Source organism: Pseudonaja textilis, chromosome 2 (genome assembly GCF_049901715.1).
Source record: "Pseudonaja textilis isolate UNSWEBS1 chromosome 2, rPseTex1.2, whole genome shotgun sequence".
Taxonomy (NCBI): Eukaryota; Metazoa; Chordata; class Lepidosauria; order Squamata; family Elapidae; genus Pseudonaja; species Pseudonaja textilis.
In genome coordinates, this window is record NC_141991.1 from 144,577,842 (window position 1) to 144,598,587 (window position 20,746).

The 20,746-nt window shown below is 45.1% G+C and overlaps 2 protein-coding genes across 4 annotated transcripts in view; both read left to right on the top strand.

Moving 5' to 3' along the window:
• Positions 1-5,073, top strand: part of OTUD5 (OTU deubiquitinase 5) — a 61,663-nt gene extending 56,590 nt beyond the window's left edge. For all 3 annotated transcript variants that reach the window (XM_026711325.2, XM_026711324.2, XM_087925686.1), the window contains exons 6-9: positions 216-401; positions 572-782; positions 2,413-2,526; positions 3,342-5,073. In XM_026711325.2, the coding sequence (XP_026567110.1) occupies positions 216-401; positions 572-782; positions 2,413-2,526; positions 3,342-3,463 (633 nt within the window). In that variant the 3' untranslated portion in view covers positions 3,464-5,073. The remainder of the gene's footprint in view (positions 1-215; positions 402-571; positions 783-2,412; positions 2,527-3,341) is intronic.
• A 6,932-nt stretch (positions 5,074-12,005) lies between these two features.
• PIM2 (Pim-2 proto-oncogene, serine/threonine kinase) lies at positions 12,006-18,922 on the top strand. Its single transcript, XM_026711501.2, has 6 exons — positions 12,006-12,301; positions 15,146-15,252; positions 15,572-15,622; positions 16,518-16,890; positions 17,471-17,647; positions 18,186-18,922. Exons 1-6 carry the CDS (start codon positions 12,262-12,264, stop codon positions 18,356-18,358), a joined length of 921 nt encoding a protein of 306 aa, XP_026567286.1. The 5' UTR covers positions 12,006-12,261; the 3' UTR covers positions 18,359-18,922.
• Positions 18,923-20,746: the final 1,824 nt, after the last annotated feature.

The window sequence follows — 20,746 nt, forward strand, 5'->3', positions numbered from 1 at the left end:
TCTTCCCTGTGCCGGGGAGAAACTGAGCACCTGTCTGTTGTCTGTTCTCCCTAGGTGACCACCGGGAAAATGCTTCCCATTCTGCCCCAGTGCTGGTATTTGGAGGGATATTCACATTTTGAAGCTTCTCTGTTCAAGAGAGGAAGAGAGAGAGAAAAGGCTTCGGGTTATTGGGACTGCGATGGGCTTGCTAAATCTCCTTTTGCTCCTTGTAGTATGCAGAGCAGTCCTTGATGAAGAATGCCATCAAGACCTCAGAGGAGTCCTGGATCGAGCAGCAGATGCTGGAGGATAAAAAGCGAGCGACTGACTGGGAAGCCACCAATGAGGCCATCGAAGAACAGGTTGCCAGAGAGTCTTATTTGCAGTGGCTGCGTGACCAGGAAAAGCAGGCCAGACAGGTTTGGCTTTCTTTTCTTGGTACAGGGAGGCAAATAAGAGCTGTCGGGATACCTCGGGGTCCCTGCAGGACTGCGGGCACGGGCATGAGTATAACTAGCCCTTTTTGGCCACGGAAATTTTCAAAAAGGCCCTAGCCCCCTGACGGGTACCCTTGCTCTTCTTCCCTCAGCCCCGCAAAGCCAGTGCTACTTGCAGCTCTGCCACGGCGGCCGCAGCGAGCGGTTTGGAAGAATGGAGTGGCCGTTCCCCACGCCAGCGCAGTTCAGCTTCTTCCCCAGAACATCCCGACCTGCACAATGAGCTGAGTGCTGCCAAGCCCCCTTCTCCTGGAAGCACTGCAGCCCTAGCACTTACCAAACCCCCCTCGCCCTGTGCTCCAGGTGAGTGTTCTGTGGATTGGGGTGTAATGCTGTAAGATAATTCTGTGGATTGGGATATAATGCTATAAGAGTCACGCTGCCAGACGCTGCCCTATAATATTCTCTCTTGTAGCATTTGGGACATTATAGGGCAGTGTCTGGCAGCGTGACTCTTACAGCATCCTTAGACAAGGCCCGGGACCTCCCAGTTTACAGAAATGTCTGGGATCTCCCTGGGTTACTACATATTATAAGACTGCAGTATTGTCGTGCGATATCCCTAAATTCTTCATACCATAAGTTTTCGGACACTTAATGTTTCTGGCATGAGGCACTCAGACCATTACGTGAAAAGATTGCTAAATGAATTGGGAAGTTGACTTTTCCTTGAGACACAGGACAGCCAAGTGCCAGCACATCATTTCAGTATAACAAAACACCTGCAAGATTTTTGGGGGGATGCGGGGAGAACAAGGCTTCTATGTATTTTTAATTGTCAGCCATAAGACAGGGATGGTTATGCAACATGTCAGTTCCTGCCTACATAGGAAGTAGTTGCCCTGGGTTTTCATCCAGGAACCAAGTTACTTGTGCAATAGTATTAAAACCATACTACAGATGCTACTAAACAAACTACAATATATCTTAACTTACAGAGACTGGATGAAGGTGCAAAGGGTGACTGGAAGAGCACTGTGCTTTCTTCCTTCATAGCTTCATCCTTCCCAGCCAGTTTTGAATTCTGACCATGCAGTTCGGAGAAAATAGATGATAATCTGATGAGAGCAGGAGTGAAGATGAGAGAGCTTATTTTTTCATACATTCGGGAACTTGCCAGACACTTTTTAATAGAGCTCTTTGAGAAACTATATTAATGAAAATATAATAGTGTGTTAAAGTCTACACAAACAAAAAGTCAGAGATAATGCCCTTTTTGGCCCAAATATCCAATTCTTAAGCACAGATAACTTTAACATAAGATTTAGCTTTGCAGAATTACAAACTAAAAGAAGGCAATTCAGAAGAGCAGAACAACCCAGAGACGCAAATAGCTTAATACCTAGTAGTTAGAAAGGAGGCTTTTTTTCCCCCAAAGGCAGACCTTCGTATCCATGTTCTGCTGAAGTGCCATTGTTGGGAAGGGATATCCTAATCAGAATTTTATCTTTGTTTTCTGGCCTAGGGGGTGGAAAAATCAACCACTGCAACCCATCTACCCAGAGTTTAAATGGCATCTTGAATGATTCTATTGCAGAGAGAATAGTAAATGGATGATGAAGTTAGGTCATAATTTATGTGTCATGTTCCACAGAATCCACACTGTTTTTTTAACCCTTGTGCGTTACATTAGGATTGGTAGCTACACCGCCCCCCCCTTTTTTTTTTTAAAAAAAAGTTGAAATTCTTAGGAATCTTATCTTGCCTTGTGGATTGTTTTATCAAGGCTAATTTCTGCCTTGCAAAATAGTGACAGACATTTTGCATTCCCAAGAAATGTAGATCTTTTCAACGGAAAATAATTGTTGGCATTTGTCTAAAGAAAGTTGCACTTATGTAAACTTCCAAGTCTTCAGATCACCGTCTGCAATAGGTCACTCAGTTCTGAATCCTGCAATGCAAAGTTTTCATTTGCAGTTTCCACCTCTCACAGGTACAAGCAGCCAGCTGTCTGCAGGCGGCGGGCGAGTAACCCCACCCTTAGTTTCATTGTATCCAGCTCTGGAGTGCCGGGCAATAATGCAACAGATGTCGCCCACAGCGTTCGGTAAGCGCCCTCATTTTGTCCTGCAGGCATGGCTGGAATCTGGGATTAGCTGGTTTTCAGCTTTCATACCTTTCAAAAGCAATGCCTTCTGGAGCTGAAAGCCATGCCAGTGTTATAGTCCGTCTCTTTAGTTTCACTCTACAGAACCTCACGTGTTAAAATGCTCCCAACCTTTGATCTTTAATCTTGTGGACTGGATGTAAAGGTTTAAACTGCTCTACGAAACAGCTGGCTTTTACACAAGGTGACGTTGTCTAGTAGCTGCGGCCACACAGGTTTCCAGGGCAACCAGATCTTAATATTTATTTATGCACAGCGTGATGATGATCACTTGCCTGTTTGTTTTTCTTTCTGGTATAGGAAAAAAAGAATATAGTCAAAATAAGGGCGTTCTAATTTCCATTAGAGCAGCACACTTGTTTTTAGAATTTACCCAATTAAAAAAAACGGGAAGGGTGGGAATCTCGCCCAAATTCAGCAGCACAGGGTCCATATGGGCTCTGTAGAAATGCACCCGGGAAAGCTTACAAGGGGTTAAACGCGCAAGGTCTCCGCAGCCCTGTTCAGAGCATTACATGGGCTAGTGGGAATGGATTTGTGGCAGGGGAATTAAACTGACTCTGGGTGTGAAAGAGGACGGTGGCCCGGAGAATCAAGAGAACAGGTGACGTGGGCAGTACAGAGCAGGATTGGAAGAAGTACCCCGTTTCCCATCCTTGAGCACGGACCGTGCCGGTAGAGGCAGAGCCGAGCTTATTCGATAGGCACGATTCCCTCATTCTGCTCTCTCCCCTCCTTTGACTGTCTTTGGCCAGGTCTGAGCGACTGGGATGACGATGAGATCCTGGCCTCGGTGCTGGCCGTCTCGCAACAGGAGTACTTGGAAAGCATGAAGAAAGGTGCCCTGCACAGAGACAGTGGTTCTGACAAGAGTTGATGCCCGATGCCCGGCTCTTGCGCTCTCCTGACACCCCTTCGGTGCATGTTTTTGGCAGGAAGGATGATAACACTTGGGACCCCTCCCCTCCTCCACCGCTGCTGATCAAGGCTCCTTCCATTGCCCCCTTTGCTCCCCACTTTTGGCTCTCCACAGAAGACTCTTCCCCCCCTCTGGTGTGCTGAGAAACAGACCGGTGCAAGAGAGGGACAGGATCTCTTCCACAAGGAGCTGAAACACTCACAGACTGGGGCATGCTGGGCTTCCCCTTCATCTGCCGTTTTTTCATTATTAAAAAAAAAAAAGAAAGAAACAGGAATTGAACTGGTCCTCGAGAGAGACCCCTTCCCTTGGATTGGAGAGGTAGAGCTTGCCTGCGGGCGATGGGGGGAGAGAAGGGGAGGAGAACGGACGTTGGCTTTAAAGGGTGTGGAGAGAGAGAGCCTCAATAGAAGGAAAATGCCACTGTGCGGCCTGCTGGTTTCCCTCACCCTGGAGGCTGCGGGGGAATCGTGTACTTTGGGGGCAAGGAGAAGAGGAGCTGATAGGACACCACTTGTTTCTTTGCTCTTTCAGCCACATTCCCTGCCCTGAGGGAAACTTTTTCAGCAAAGCAGGTCCTAAATCTGCAGCCATTTGAAATCATTCTGCCTTCCTCCAAAGAAAACTCCCCCTTCCCTCTTATCTGTAAGATGCTGTCCTTCCTTTTTCACTCAGTGCAATAGCCTCCCTTTTCTCTTCCCACCCACCTCTTCTTTTTTTTTTTTCCACTTGTGGCTCTTGACCACCCGGCAGGCACCCCCTCTTCCACCATCGCCAATGGGTTGGTCCAGCTCTCTGGTCTAGCTGCTCTCCTGGCTCTGCTTCGTTGGCCTTGGTCCCTCCTGCTGCTGCCTTTTCGATTCTCCCTGTGCCTAGCAGCAGCAGCAGAGGGAGAGGGGGCACCGCTCTCCAGCCAGGGTCAGGACCTTCCCCCTGAGCAGGTCTGCCTTGAGGGGTAACGCTGAGAGGAAAAGAAACGGGGAACCAAATGGACTCTGGACAGAAAATAACGCGATGGAGGCTGCAGCTAACATGGAGGCACGCCAAAAGCTCTCCGGGGGCAAAAATAGACTTTGACTCCCACACTAAGGGCTGGTTCAAACGGGGGGGCATCTCCTGGGTCCTGGACTGTTGATGGACTGGCTTGAAAGTTTAAAACGAAATGAAACGAAATGAAAAAGCCAAGGAAGGAAGTATTTCTGGCAATCTTACCTTTTCCAGGGGTGGTGTCTTCCTCACTACATATGTAGTTATAATCTACCTATTGCGGCCATTTAGCTGTCCAAGCCTTGGTCTGAACAAGTGTTTCTTTACACTCCGATGTAAAGAAGCCATGTGCTCAGCTCCTCTTGGCGTCTTCATGCTGAGTCCCAAATTCCTGGAGGGACAGGAGAGACGCTGACATTCCTGCCCCCCCATTTGTTGCTCTCTGACGCTTCAAAGAGACATCTTTGAAAAGTGGGGAGGGGAGTCATCTGCTGCTTTAGAAGATGGATCCTGGAGACTCCACGGATGGCTGGTCTAAAAGTGGTATTTGGTGCCTGAAATAAAAATATAGGCAGAGTTGACCTCCTGCACGCTCTTTTCTCTCTCATTGTTTTTTTCTTCTTCAATTTTTTTGCTTGTGCACCGTGGATGATGAGCTTCTCTCTGCATTGGAGGAGGGGGAAGGAGGAACTGAATTTGGAAAAGATGAGATGGGTGCTCTTACAGTCTACAGCAGGGGTGTCAAACTCATGGCGGTGTCACGTGACGTATCGGGACCTTTCTCCCCTCCCTTTGCTAAACCGGGCGTGGGCGTGGCCAGCGTGTGAGGCATCTGGCCCGCAGGCCGGGAGTTTGACAGCCCTGGTCTACAAGAAGCAAATATTTATGCTGCTATTTCTCAAATGCTCAGTTGAGTTTTCTGCTTTCCAGAAACCTATTCTGTTGCCAATGAGGGGTTATGGTTGGTTGATGAATCTGGTTGAAAAAGCACCATTTGACGATGAGTCTGGTGCTTTTCTAGGGACCCTCGATGGACAGTTCTTTAAGTCACCCAAGTAGAAACAATGGGGAAGCCATTGTTTACCTGCTGAAATGAAAATGCCACGTGGCTCCCTCTCCACTGGGTCATGTGCTCCACCCAAGGACTGCCCATCCAGTAATGAAGGTCCCATGATCAAAAACACACTTTCTGTGAGATCAGTCTCAGCAGAAGAAAATCGTGTACATGTGACTTTGATCTAATAGGACCAATCAAATGGTTTTGAGGTGCATTCAGTGGAGGATATCCATGCTCAGTACCATTAGTCATGGTTCCTTTGCAACAAATTGAGATCCTAAGCAGCACGATAGACTTGAAGGTGGATACTGAAAGCCATCTTTGCATGCAGGATTTCAGTCTCTACCAGGGAGGAAAAGACAGATCTCATCTCCTGTTGATCTGTTGTTTGCATCTGGGCCTCATTCCTTGCCTGCCCTCTTTGTCACCTAACAGGCTGCTGCTGGTCTCTTGATGAGATCTTGAAGGTTTCTATGACCTGCTCTGCTATCACCTCTGAGGGAGAACAGGTTTTTAATTGACATGTGGCAGTCAGGGATTGGTATTTCCTTTTCCATGTTTGTGTATTGAACTGGGGAGATAGCTGATAAGTAGCAGTCAATCTCCTCTCTGCTAATGCCAATTCCCTTCTCAACTCTGCTTGCACTGATAGATTTGAGGGCACTACATCAGCGCAACTGCTTAAGTTGTCCAGAGTTGGAGAATCCTGGTCGGATAGTCACAATCTACTTTTACCAGAAAATATTAAGAGAGAAACCACAATAACAAAGTGGTAGGTTTGAAGCCACTTTCCGCTGGCTTTTTGTCACATCAAGTCCAAGCTGCGGCCAAAAAGAGGAATTATTTGGAAGTAGTACTGGAGCTGTTGAAACTAAGAATGAAAGAGCTGTGTTGGGTCAGGGCTCGAAATAAGCCCTGTTGCTTTCCAGTGAGGCAGGAGCAATTTTGGTCAATGAAAAGTGATTTTGAATTATTTTGGCTTCCAAATATAAATGCAGTTATAGTGATGGGATGATAAGAGTTGTAGCCCAATGTTTTTGGAGCATACCAAAGGCAGGCAGATGGAGGGTTAACACGCTAAGGATGTATGTTGGACTGATCCATATTTGGACCAGAAAGAAACCCAGGCATGCCAAGATGACAGAATAAAAAGCCCTTTCAATATGCCTTGGCTGCTGTGTTGAGGGAAATGCTTCCCTGTAAATAACTACAAGCAGAAAACCAACAAAAGAGGAAGTGGGCAGAAATCATTTATCTGACTGCTAGTTACGTCTTACATTGTTTGCATGAAGCTTAGTAAATAGAAAAGCAATAAAAATAATACCCGGATGGTACCAGTTCCTGTTGCATCTTGTAGATCAGACAGCATGATGTCAGATGTAAAATACTTGATAAGTTAGATTATCCTGGATGATTCCCCCACCCCACCCCAAAAATCTATGCTTTTCTCTCAAAGTCCCCAGGAGATCTATATATTTCAGTGATGTAGATGTTGCTAGTACATTATCCTACCTCACTTTTCTGAGTCTGGTACTTTCTACCATTTGCGGAGGGTTTGCACTGCAACTTGGTTAGCAGAGATCCTTTTTTGAGGGGGCAGGGGATCCTGTAATGTATGTCCTCTGACACTCCTTTTGACATCTCCGGAGATATTAGACGAAGATGCCGCTGCTTCCAACATTGGAATAATTCAGAAATAAGCAAAGTGGGGGGAGGATGGTAGCCACATTCTATTCATGTCTAAGGACGTTGGGGGTGGGGAAAAGGAAAGAGATCAGTGCTTCCAAGATCTGGGTAAATCATTCATAATTGAGTAAAAGTGGTTTTCTTTGGTGACAACCAACAAACATGTCACAACAAGGATATTTAAATCGGTTTAAAGACTGACATGCATACTAAAAAATATATATTTGAAAATCTCCCAAAGTATTCCTATTAAGACAAAAACCAATGAATTTACCAATGATAATTTGTTGAAATGACATCAAGATCCCTCAAAGATGTGTTCTGATAATAAAGGGAAACCTAGTTCCAACGGTCTACTCAACTGCTGAAGTTACAGTGGTGCTGAAGGAAGGGACATATGATTGTTCCTCAAAGACTTTCTGATAAATGGTTTCGAGTAAAAAGTTTGGAAACCACTGACTTAGGCAGTTCCTAGGAAGGAAATGGAAACTTATAGTGCTGCTACTGATGTGACAGCATCAGTCTTGTTCAATCCAATGCTGGCTATATTTGTGCAGTTCACTGAACCAGAAACTTGCCAGCCACATTTTAGCATAGTATATTATATAAACCTAGTCCATGTGATTAAAGTTCAGTAGGTTGGATGAATACCCAAAAGTACATGAATGCCATTAATGGATCAACTCCACCTCTCCCATAAGTTATGACTGCTGACCTGAGATTACTTCCCCAACAATACCTACTTGGAGGCCCAGGGAACACCTTTTGGTAGATGCTAAGAGCTGGATTTCCGGTTGTAGATCAAACTTTATTAAACTGACCTGGCATCAATTTTGCTTTGAGAAGAAGGCTATAACAATTGAATGTAACAGACAGCAAGAAGATATTAGGATAATACTCTGACTAGACCAACTTGCTAGGTTTTAAGAAGTGAGCCTTTTAAGACTCCGATCTTTCCATCAGTCCATTGGATGTTCTTCATCAATGTGGTCATTTCCCATAATTCCCAACCATCAGTGATATAAAATAATCTGGAGGACACAGTTTAGGGAAGGAGGGCATATCCAAGATTTATACTACACCTGGGAAAAACATTTCCCTCCCTACAAGACTGGACTGAAAAGTGTAAGGTAACCTGAGCTACATCTTTCCTTTTAAATTGATGCTATAAATTAAAATTAAGTGATATTTTCCCCTTTACGTGGCCTTTTCTATAAAAAAAATGGCAATTTGGACCGTTTTTAAGGTACTTTGTGAGCGCTACTCAAAGCTTTGGAAGGGGTTCTTCTGTGCCTTAAGGTTGGGTCGTTTGTGCTGTCCTCAACCTTTCTTGGCATCTCATAGAAGGCCTTTATGCAGATATGGCAGCCTGGGTGGTAGTAAACACAGAATCCGCCCTTTATTGCATCCCAGTCCATGCAGCTAAACCAAAACCAGTAAATCACAAGATAATTTAGCACAGGGGTCTCCAACCTTGGCCTCTTTTAAGACTTGTGGACTTCCACTCCCAGAATTCCTCAGCCAGCAAAGTGGCCAAGGTTAGAGACCCCTGATTTAGCGCAAATTGTGAACCAGGTAATTACCATCAATTAGCTGACTCTTTAAGAAGTGCTGCTCCTGTCACAGAAGGACACAGCTGTTCTCCTGCTGTGGATAGGCCTGGACTGAGCACAGCATGTTAACCCCCCACCCCACCCCCCCAAAATGAATAAGAGCAAAGTCAGTTCAAGGAGTAGTTGTGAATCAGTACCCAACTAGTGGAAGGGAATGTTGAGGCCAGAGCAGACGCAGCAAAGGTTCCACATGTGTCTCTCAGCAAGACCTCCTGCCTCAGTCAGAAACTAATCCTGAGCTGGGACCTTGTTCTTCAGGCTTGGCTACCCACAGGTGCAACCAAATGACTCCAATGCAAGGAATCCTGTTGGGCTTGCTTTGCAGCAGGACCCACACAGAGAAGCAATGGGTCCTTCCCAAGCCTTTTCCTCATGCCTTCCATCCACCCCAGGAAAAAGACAGTCAAGATTGAGTAACTTGCTCTTTGGACGCACAGCTGTGGGTCTTGCCCAGAAAATGTCAAGCAAGGAATTTTCAACAGGTATGAGGAATTGGTTTCCCTCCTGCTCTCGCCGCTGAAGTGGAAAGAAAGACTAAGGCTACAACTCCAAACTGACCTTCTTGTTTCCCAGAGCTTATTTTTTTGTGACTGGAGATTTTCCTCCATTTCTCTCTCAGGGTTGTCTGAGGCATTAATCTATATGGGCCCAGTCTGCATTTGCATCCAGTGATTTAAATTTCTTTTTAAATCCCTGAAGCTTGCAAAGTAAGCTTTTGCTCCTCAACCCTAATAGCGTTTGAAAGATGCTGATGGTGGTAGTGATAAAAATAGGATCAAAGTGGTGATATTGTTTACATGAACAAAGGTTAGATCTGTCTAAGAGCTGTCACAGTGACATTGCTGCTGGCTGGGGAATTCTGGGAGTTGAAGTGCACACATCTTAACTGTTGATAAGGTTGGGAAACACTGGACTAGGGAGTATTTGGCAAGCAAAGGGTGCTTGAGGGCACAGGCAATTTTGGCACGCAACTCAAAAACAAAATACAAGACTTCAGCATCAAATTAATTCCAACCCAGAAATTTTAAAAAAACAAACAAGCACCCAAAGTTTGTACCTGCATGAGTTTATCGAGATTAGTTGTGGCAGATAAAGAGTAAAGAACAAGAGGATATAAATCACCCAGAATTTCTGGGTGTTGGGTAGCATAGAAATTTTAAATCGTTGTTATGTCAGGTAATATGGCTAGATTCACACACCCACTTTAATCTGTGATGTAGATTGAACATGTGTGAATCCAACCAATTCTTAATTATGCTTCTGCTCATATTGGTAAGCACAGGTAGTCCTCAACTTACAACAGTTTATTTAGTGACTGTTCGAAGTTACACCAGCACTGGAAAAAAGTGACTTAAGACAGTTTTTCACATGACCATTTAAGCATCCCTATGGCCACGTGATCAAAGTTTGGACGCTCGGCAACCGACTCATATTTACAGTGGTTGGCAGTGTCCCAGGACCATCGGATTGCCCTTTGCGGCCTTCTGAATGCAAAGTCAATGGGGAAGCCAGATTCACTTAACAACCATGTTACTAACTTAAAAACCACGGCGATTCACTTACCAATGGTGGGAAGAAAAGTCATAAAGTGGGGCCAAATTCACTTAACTGTTTTACTTAGTAACAGAAATTTTGGGCTCAATTATGGTTGTAAGTCAAGGACTACCCATACTGAGCAATGTGTCTTTTAACTGGGAAAGTTGGTTCGAACAAAAACCTTTGCTAGGAGATTAGAAGTATTGACAAAACCCAAATGTATCCTTTTTGGTCTAGAACAGGGGTATCAAACTTGCATCGTCACATCGTCACGTCGTCACATGACGTATCGTGACTTTTTCCTCCTTCGCTAAAATGGGGGATTGGCATGGCCAGCGTGTGACACATCTGGGGCGCAGGTTTGACACCCCTGGTCTAGAAGCATGAGGTCTCCTCCTCCATTTTATATGGTGGCTTCTCACTTCTATTAATGATCTTGCTAGATCATTTTTACCCTAGCCTAGCAGGTTAAAATAGCTATAGTGTACATGTTATAGTACAGTATTACAATCTCTCTCTCTCTCCATCTTTAGAGAGTATCCATCTCCCTTATAGAGTGAATGTGTATCGTATTATTTTACTTACCAAGCGTTCTTTCTTGTGTCTCTGTGTGTGTGAGAGAGAGAGAGAGGAGAGGGAGAGAGAGAGAGAGCACACACACGAACCATACCAGTCACAGAGAAGAAAGACATTGTCATGTTTCCACTGGCTTAGGAGCTCAGGATGGCTTTTTAAATGTTCTCCTGGCCTATTTTGTGCTCTGCTCAAGTTTTTACAACATCGGTAAGATCCCAGCGGAGTGTACCTGCCTGACCCACTACCCACCGATCCCAGCCTATCAATTTTTATGCAGAACTGATTACCCTTTGGTGATCGGATTAGCAAAGAGGGTGAGGCTGGATTTTTAATACTGGAGGTTGCTTCTTCAATTACATAAAATCTCATGGCAATCCTTGAAGATGCCATTCAGAAGTTTCCCATTTCACATGCATAAAAAAACGTGGAACCTATTTTCAGCTATTGTGCCCAGAGGAAATTACAGGGCCAAAAAAGGAGACGCTAATGGTAAATAACCATTTATAAGGCCATCCTCATCCTCATCAGAGCCATTGTTTATCCACTGCAAAGGGATGTTTTTTATCCTGTAGGATCCATCTTTGGGCCACCTGCCATCAGTTCTTCTTGCCGTGTGACCGGCCCATTTCCATTTCGTATCTTTTACTCTTTTGATGGTACAAGAGAGTAATAACAGACCTATTTACTGATTTTTGGTTCAGACTTTTCAATGATAATCACTACAGTTTCATGGAAAGGGGAAGTCCAACGATTCTTCCTCTGCGCCCTCACTGAATAACTGAAATTCCGAGGAACCCGCTGCCTTTGGAGTGAAGGGTGCGGACTGTTCCCGAGAAACAGGCAGGGGGGAAGACAAGGCGCAGCTCCGTTTCCACAGCGTAACCGCTTTACGTTTATTTGTATTTTTTCGAGCCATTGCGCAAGACCTTTCCAGGACACGGGCGGGGACTTCCCCGCGTTCCACTTCCTCCTCCCTCCTCCTCCTTTGCATTGGTGGGCGGGGCGATGCAAATGCACTCGACTCCCTGATAGGCCAGAGCGCGGAAGGGAAAGGAGCGGTTCGTGAGTTTCGCCGGGGAAAGGGAGACGCGGCGCTTGGCGAGAGGAGACGCGTTTTGTTTTGTTTTTGCGGACGCCAAACTCCGGATTTGCCGGGCAGAGGATTTACTCCGTTTTGTTTTTTTATTGACGTAGCCATGCCGGGGAAGGGAGCTCGTTAAGCTGGGCTTAAGGCAGCCTAGCTCCGCGCTTTCCTTGCTCCTGGATCGGAACTGGGGACTTACCTGGCCGCGTCGGTGACGATGATCCCGCAACGCAGTGAAGTCGCTTGGAGTCCGGCAGGTGAGCTGGAAATCTCCCGACCCCCTTCGCTTCGCTTTCTCTGCGTCATCGCAAACCCTTTCAGCCGGACGGCGGAATTAATCCGTGTTGTGGGCTCTTTCGCAAGACCCTTTGAGCCACAGACGGGCCGGGTTTGCACTATGCGCTAAAACGAACCAACGCAAAAGGGCGTTTTCTAACTTAGGTCCGCGTGTTGTGTGAATCCAGCTTGTGCCGTTCATCCGAAGGCATCGCGCCTTTCTCTCCTTCCCCACTACTTTAGCGGATTCTTTCCCGCGATTAAAGAATAGCACTACAGAAGCAGTGGGGGTAAAAAAGCGGGACGGTTTTCAAATCAATCGCTACCTCGGGGCACCGTTGGCACCCTGCAGCTGGGAGGGTTCCCCAATGAAACCCCTGGCCCACCGCACACTACCCTGCTCAAGTTTTTTTAGAAAATGTGGCCAGTCTTGGCTTCTTGGATCCATAAGTTGCACATTCGGCTTGCTTTTAAATGAGCCCGCCCTAAGGAGACCGCTCTCGACGTAGCACCTGTATACTACTACTGTATACTGTATACACTACTACTGTATTCTTAGAGTATATCGCCTTGCAATAAACCCGTGCAAAGCATTTAAGAGGGATTTTTCAAACAACAGCAGCAACACGGTTTTTAAAACCACGGTTGTCTAACGAACGGTTTCTTTGCGGGGATAACACCTGATCCTGCTTTTAAACGGGGAAATGTTTGGAGGCTAGGACTGAGAGAGAAATTATAACAAGTCACAAAACTCTCTTAAGGTGCCCGAACCTCAGCAGCAGCACAGTGGGAACTGTCTGCAAAACCAACCAGCGCTTAACCTGAGAGTTATTGTCTAACCAAGATTAAGGGTGAGGCAACAGGGCTCCGTGGACAGTAAAAGTTTGGGTTTTTTCCTCCTTCCTAGGACGGGTTATACTGGGACTCGGGGAGCTGCACCTGTTGCAGCTCTTGGCACAATCTTCGATAGCTCACACGCACACGGGTGCACACTCTGTTCCTTTACCGCCTTCATGGGTGTAACCACCTGATATTTAGGGGTATCCCTGCTTGCACGCCCAGAGACACGGTCGGCAAGGGGACGAGCAAAACCTTTGCTCTGCCAGACCGACCGCTCGGGATTGGGCAGAGCGAAACTGGCAGCCGCGGCTCAGGCCTGCCCTCTGCTGCCGAAAGGGCGCGCGTGCAAGTCAGTCCCCATCCCTCCGAGAATGAGACGGTCGGTCCTGACTCCTAAAATGCTGGGTTTAGTTTCCTTTTCCAATTAGAAAGCCAAGATCGGCAGGTGGATTTTTTTTTGCGAGTCCCTGCTTTGCTTCTGAACATTGGCTAGAGAAAGCAGCAAGGCCCCGGTCGGGCTCCCTCCAAGGAGATTTTCAGATTCCCACCACAGCCCTACTTAATTCCAGCTAGTCGTTTGTTTCTCTATTTATTCCAAACTATCTGCTATTTCCCTTGTACTCTGTTCTCTCACAACCATTCAGGAATCTCCTGAGGCTCTCATTCAAAATCCGAGAGCTTCCCAACCCCTTGCTAATAAGCTGATTAAGTGAACCATCAAGTAAATTTTGTGGGCTATTAACTATCAAGCTGCCTCACAAAGAACTGGTGGTTAAACAGAAGTAACTCATTTACAAGACTATCTGTAATTTAGGATATGGAGTAAATAGCAGAAGTGTTGTTGTTAGTGAAGGTTGCCAATTTGCCTTTAGTACTTTATAAAACCAGGAAGAATGGAGGTCTAACTGCTAGGGGAAAATGGCAGCCAGGATTGTTCGTGTGGATTTGTATATATCAGCCCACAGTAAAGGTTGTTTGACCAAGATTGTTTGCCTTGTGAGACTTGGATCATAAAGAGAAGCATCTCTCTCTCTCTCCCTCCCTCCCTCCCTCCCTCCCTTTCTTTCTCTCTCTGCCTTTGAGTCATTGCTAACTTCTAACAACTATCTGGTATAGTCCCTGAGGTTTTCTTCGCAAAGTTTTTATAAGTGGCTTACCCTTGCCTTCTTCCCAGGGGAGAGTGTGTGTGTGTGTGTGAGAGACTGGCCCAATGTCACCCAGCTGGCTTTGTGCCCAAGGTAGGAGATAAGCAAAGTAACAACAGGTGCAATCTTCCTCGTTCTCTGTATTGCCTTACTAGAGAAAGCATCATTCGCAGACTTATTCCTGTTAGACAGCTGTTACAGACAGAGGGTTACCGCTGACATAAAAGAGGGAACTTCCACTCGTTGCAAGAGATATATAAATAGTAATAGTCAAACCCATGATATCCTGACCCAGGAATTCCTCTCTCCACCCATATTGTTTGTACTAGAGCTGAGTTCAGAGAGGTAGTTCACCAGGTTGCCCTGCTCTGTATCATCTCTACAGAGTTGGTTCCCGGAAGGAGGGGCTGAGACCAGATGCCACATCTGTGAGTCACTGAAACTTTGCCACCACCTCATTTCCCTACATTAAAGTGATGCAAGAATAACAATTAAAAAAAAACCTGAGAAAACACATTTGAAAGCCCATTTCAACATCCCAGAAATGAACAGAATGTCTTAGCTGCTCCAGTTTCTTCCCATCAACAAGCCGGATGAGACTGGGTGTGATTCCAAGTGCAAAAAAGCAGTGCTTCTGGGTGCTGGGAATTGCTGCTGGAATGCTGCCCTAAGTGGAGTGAATACCAAATTACCGCTGTCTCAAAAGATTCCGTAGCAGCCCTGCCCTGTGAAGCTCCTTTGCACCTTCTCCCATGGAAATCCTGACAATGGCTAAAGAGTTTTGTTCACTTTTATTTATTTAAACCAAACTTATAATTTCTCTCTTTTGCATTTTTCTAGGCAAGGACAAGGAATCCTTTGAAGTGCTATACAAACGAGGCAATCTGCTTGGCAAAGGTGGCTTTGGAACAGTGTATGCTGGGTACCGAGTTACTGATGGGCTGCAGGTGAGATGGCCGTCCATGCTATGTAGAAGCAAGTGTTGGCTCTGCTTTGTGTACATTGCAATGTACTTGGGAACTTGTTTAGGGATGTTAAAGCGATTGGGCTTTGAGAGAGCTTTGGGTTGCTTTTGGCAAGTAGTCCTCATTATTTCCATGAGCACCTTCTGTACCTGGGAATCAGGAAATCTATAGTTCTACAGAATAAAAACCTCTAGCTCGGGGAGAGTTTGGTCTAAGGAAATCTAATTCTGCTTCATCTCTATGGATGGGAAGGAAGTTGAGTGTTGGAGCTCAGATCTCTGTGTTTTTTTTTTTTCAACAGGTTGCAATCAAACACATTGCCAAGAACAAGATTACCGAGCGGGCTGAGTTGGTGAGTATGCAGAATATACCTATTCCAATCCTGGAGTGGGAAAACATTATAATCGACCAGAGGCTGGAAGAGAATAACAAGCGATAGAATGGAGGCTGTGGGTTGGGGCCAGGCTAAAAGTGTCCTCCTATCTGTGCTGCTTTATTTATAGCTCCAGGATAAGTAGATTGTATCCTCTCTCTTATCTCGTAATGCACTTCATAATTTTTATAACACACGATGAGTGAAAGAGTTAGAAAGGCAAGGGAATTTTACTGGGTGTACACAAGAGTATAAAACTAGCACTTCAGTAGGTAGAACTTTTCCGAAGTGACCTTGAGCAGAAACAGGGAGAAGAAAGATGCGGTACTTATCCCTAAGCAGCATCGTTGAATTGACTTTCTCACTGTGAGAATTTGGGGGTGTTGGAGGCCTTTTACAATTCTGGATCCTGCTCTGCCTTTTCCCTTTGGAAAGGCTGGAAATTGTAGTCCTGTGAGAAATGAGCCAGAGATCTGCAACATAGATTTTGGGTACTTGGATACTTTGCAGCAAATCCATTTTTCAAGGTTTGTGGTCATCATGTCCCATGTTTGCTTCATAAGACACTATGATTTTGGCAGTTTAGGACTACTACCTAGAAATAAAACCTGGTTCTAGACAAGGATCATGGAGTAGAATAGGCTCTGAGCATTTTTTTAACATTTTATTTCAACTTACTCTAAGAGGGTCTCTTCAAGAGTCTTGCATTAGCAAATCCTAGATTTCTGGCTAACTAAAAAAAAAAAAAGAGTGAGGAATTCTGTGAATTGCAGCTCCAATACTTTTATTGGATATTAACTTGGGGAGGACTGCTGCCTTTGGTATTTTTGTTCCTTGCCCCTCAATTTAAACCCTTCTCTCTTTCCCATTTCAGCCCAATGGGACTGTGGCTCCACTGGAAGTAACACTGATGAAACTTGTTGGGTCAGGATCTGGCCACCGTGGTGTGATTCGCCTCTTGGACTGGTACGAAACTCCCGAAAGCTGCTTCCTGGTCCTGGAGCACCTTGAGCATTGTCAAGATCTCTTTGATTATGTCACAGAGCAGGGACCACTTTCAGAGAAGCTTTGCCGACACTTTTTCCAGCAAGTGGTCGAAGCAGTATGCCACTGCCATGCCCAAGGGGTGGTCCATCGGGACATCAAAGATGAGAACATTCTGGTGGATGTGCGCTCTGGCAACATCAAGCTCATCGACTTTGGGTCTGGAGCCTTGTTGAGGGATTCCGTCTACACAGATTTTGATGGTGAGTGTCCATCCGGCATCCCTCCAATCTGCTAGTCTCTTGATAAACTGGATCATAACCTTCTTCAACCTGTACGCCCAATGGCTGCCCTATATGATTTCATACAGTTATAATGTTAATGCAGGGCTTTGGGGCAGTTGTCCAGAACACCCTCACAGTGATTGGATAGCTTGGACTGCCTGATCCAATTTGTAGGAGAGGAAGTGTTCCGGGTTACTATTTAAAGAGGGAAACCTCATAAGAACATCGAATCCAAGCCTAAACTAAATTCACTGTTCATTACTCAGTAACTAGCTGTGATGGAATGTTGTCTGGATTCACAGGGGGGGAGGAAGTGCATTCCAGAGGAGCAAAAACATCGCAGTTTAGTTAGTTTGTGTGGGAGAAAGAAGGTAAAGAGGGCTGCTCCCTAATAGTTCCCAGAATGTATGTTTTATGGTGCAGGTAGTCCGTTTTAGTTTGATAAGATTTCTATCTATACTGAGGAAGAATAAAGGAAGCTGCTTAGAGAATCTCCATCATGTCTTCCATGGTTTTTGGAGCTTGACACAAGAGGTTTCTTTCCCCCATCTTCTTTCAGGTACCCGTGTGTACAGTCCACCAGAGTGGGTGGAATTCCAGCAGTACCATGCTCTCCCAGCAACTGTCTGGTCCTTGGGAATACTGCTGTATGACATGGCATGTGGGGATATCCCATTTGAACGAGATGAGGAAATCATGGCTGCCAATGTGCAGTTCCGCACTCCTGTCTCTCCTGGTGAGTCCTCTCTAGCGCTTCTTGGTTGTATGTATGCATGTATGTATGTATTAATATCTGCACTGCTATCTAAGTGACTTTCTAGGTGGCTAGGATGAATCAGTCCTCCATTCTCAGCTGGGTGGTGGGAGACATCTACTTTCAAATTCAGATGTGATGTCACTCAATCTGATCAGAGCTTATTAAGGACTAATAAGGCATCCCAGGCTGCCTCATATTTTCTATGCAAAGCTACCTCACTAATGCCACAGCCCTACCTTTGGGGCTCCCCAATTTGTCACCAATCTGAGACTGCACTTAGAAGAGGCTGTCTGGTGCACTGCAGAATACCATTGCATTAGTAGAGGGCGTGTGGAGGGCTCCACCAATTGCCTATCCATTTTCTATCTCTTAGCAGAGTCTTGGGAACTAGTTACTCTCTTGGGACTTTCTAATAAGAGAAAGTAATCAAAGTTTCTCAAGAAGTACTTCATGAAGCCAGGGTACTGAATACCTTCCAAACGGAGGGCTCTTTCTAAATGTGATTCTTCTTTTCTAGACCTCAAAGACCTTGTCCAATGGTGTTTGTCTCCAGAACCGTCTGAACGACCCACATTGGAGCAAGTGCTTTTGCACCCCTGGCTAAAACGCGAGCCCCATCTTCACCTTGAAGAAATGCAGAGCTCAGCATCGCCCAGAGCTAGTCTGCCACAGCAGTGGTTGAAGGACTAAACCTTGTTTCCTGATCGTGCCTTTCCCCTCTAAGATGGGGTAGTGGTCCAAGTGGTAGCCACCGAACCTCAAGCAACCAGATTCAGTTACTGGTTGAGAAAGTGTAACCTGGTTCTACAGGCTGGTTTTTTATTTTCAGAAACTGAACCATGAAAGGGAACTTGAGCTGGGAGAAGCAAATTCATTGACCCAGGCTGAATTTCCTCTCAGCTATCAAGAAGATGTTTCAGTTCTGGCTTTGACCAGGAGAGGACATCTCAATATGTGTAAATACTTGGGTATTATTATTTACAAGGACTCCTGCACACTTTCGGAGAAGAGAATTCTTGGGTGGATTTCTGCTACCCATCCTTTCCAAACTCTTTTTGAGGCTTCTGGCCAGAGGAGAACCGGAATAGGGTGGAGGTAGTATCTGGTTTACATGTACAGGTGCATAACTTTGGCTTATGGATATGTGTGTCCTTTTTAAAAAAAATGTATTTAAAGAAGCCATCATGCAAAGACCTGGCCCTTAATGTCAAAATCTGAGTGGAATTCTATTTAATAAAATAGAACTGAATCCTTGTTGCTGTCGCTAAGAAAGCTCATTGGTCTCATTTTCTGATTAAACATGAAGAACTGTTCCGTCTTTCTGGGTTGGAAGCTAACTCCAAGGGGTTTGGAATCTCAAGGGAAAGCAATCTCTCTTGCCTGGGCCTGGGTAAGCTGTTGGAATCATATATCAGTGAAAGGACGGGGTCTTTTTTTTTAAATGTCCTTTTGAGCTGAAGCTGGAAAATTCTGATAGTTGAAGACCACACATATTAAAGTCACTGAGATTGAAAAACAGTGCTCCAAAGCCTTGGTTTTATCTCTTACTTAGATAATCTCCATTGGGCTAGACTTGTACTCCTGGTGACTTTCTGGACATACGTAGTTGGAAGGTTTTCCCAGAGTTTCTTGGATAAATAAGTGACTATATATATTTGATAATTCAATAACCAGCCAACTAGATTTCTTAATGTGAAAATGCATTGCCTTTTCCAATATGGTTTTTAGTTTTCCCGGCTAGCTAAAAAGCTGTAGAGGAATCTGGCGGCTTCCCATATACCACCTATCTAACATCTGATTTTTAAAGATGAGCAAAAGTCATTTACTGTGATCTTGTCCCCCTTAGCCCTCCAAAGAAGTACAATAAAGAAACAAACATAAAAAAGGCTGAAAAGGATTCTTGCTGTTCCTGCTTTAGGGGAACCCATATTGTATTTACATAACATTATTCATTTTTGGGTTCCCCATCATAAAATGAGGGCAATTCTTTGACAGTTGTCATGGAAATTGCTAAGTCACCAATTAACTATAACTTACTGTAATAAAACCTAATTAGCTGGGTTCACATGAAGTACTAAACCACACACATCCGATGAGTTTGCACAACACATTAAATCACAAACGACCTATTTATGTTTTAATACAACATGCTGTATGAAGCTAGCTTTTCAAAAACAATACCAGGTCAGGAAGGTATTTTATTTTATTTGTTAATCGCTTACAAGATGATAGGTATAAGTATAAACATGAGTAAGAATACAGAAAATAGGTACGATTAAATGGGGGCGTTAGGACAGGGACGGGAGGCACGATGGTGCACTTATGTACCTTAAAACACTGAACATTAAAAGTTAACAAAAAAAAAATAGATAAGAAGGAATCAATAAAAGGAGGTGGAGGTGGGATCTTCTTAGCTTGTTAACCATCTCCAAAATGGGATGCCTCCATCCCCAAGCCAATCAGAGAGACAGATTTTCAGGCCCTTTTGGAAGGCCGAGAGGGTGGCATTAGATCTCACCTTGAATGGCATGACATTCCAGAAGGCGGGAACCATGGCAGAAAAGGCTCTTCTCTTGGACCACTCCAGGCAAAACTCCTTGGCTGACAGGGTTGGAAACATGTCCTTTTTGCAAGATAGATTGGGATGGTCCAATCCCATTGAGATGAGACAGTTCCTCATATACTGTAGCCTGGTTCCATGCCATAGACAGCTTTAAAGGTAATAGCCAATACCTTGTAATTGGACCTGGAAACAAACTGACAACCAGTGCAGTTCCCTCAACAGGGGTGTTACATGGCTACCCTGCAGATTCCCACCATGTTTCTCATATAGTAAGGCCGGGTCTTTTTTTTTTTTGATCCCCCCAAAAATGGCTAGGTCGTTTTTTCAGGGTTGACTTAATTCCCCCCCTCTTGCATCTTCGGGCGGGTGGGCGGCGACAGCTTGGATGTTGACCTCGGCGTTGGTGGGGCACTTCGTATTGGGGTCAACACAGGCAGCACCATATCCGGGTGTGCAACAAAAGTACTTCCTAACAGCAAGCCCCCCACCATTCCCCCCCATTTCGCATGTTTTAA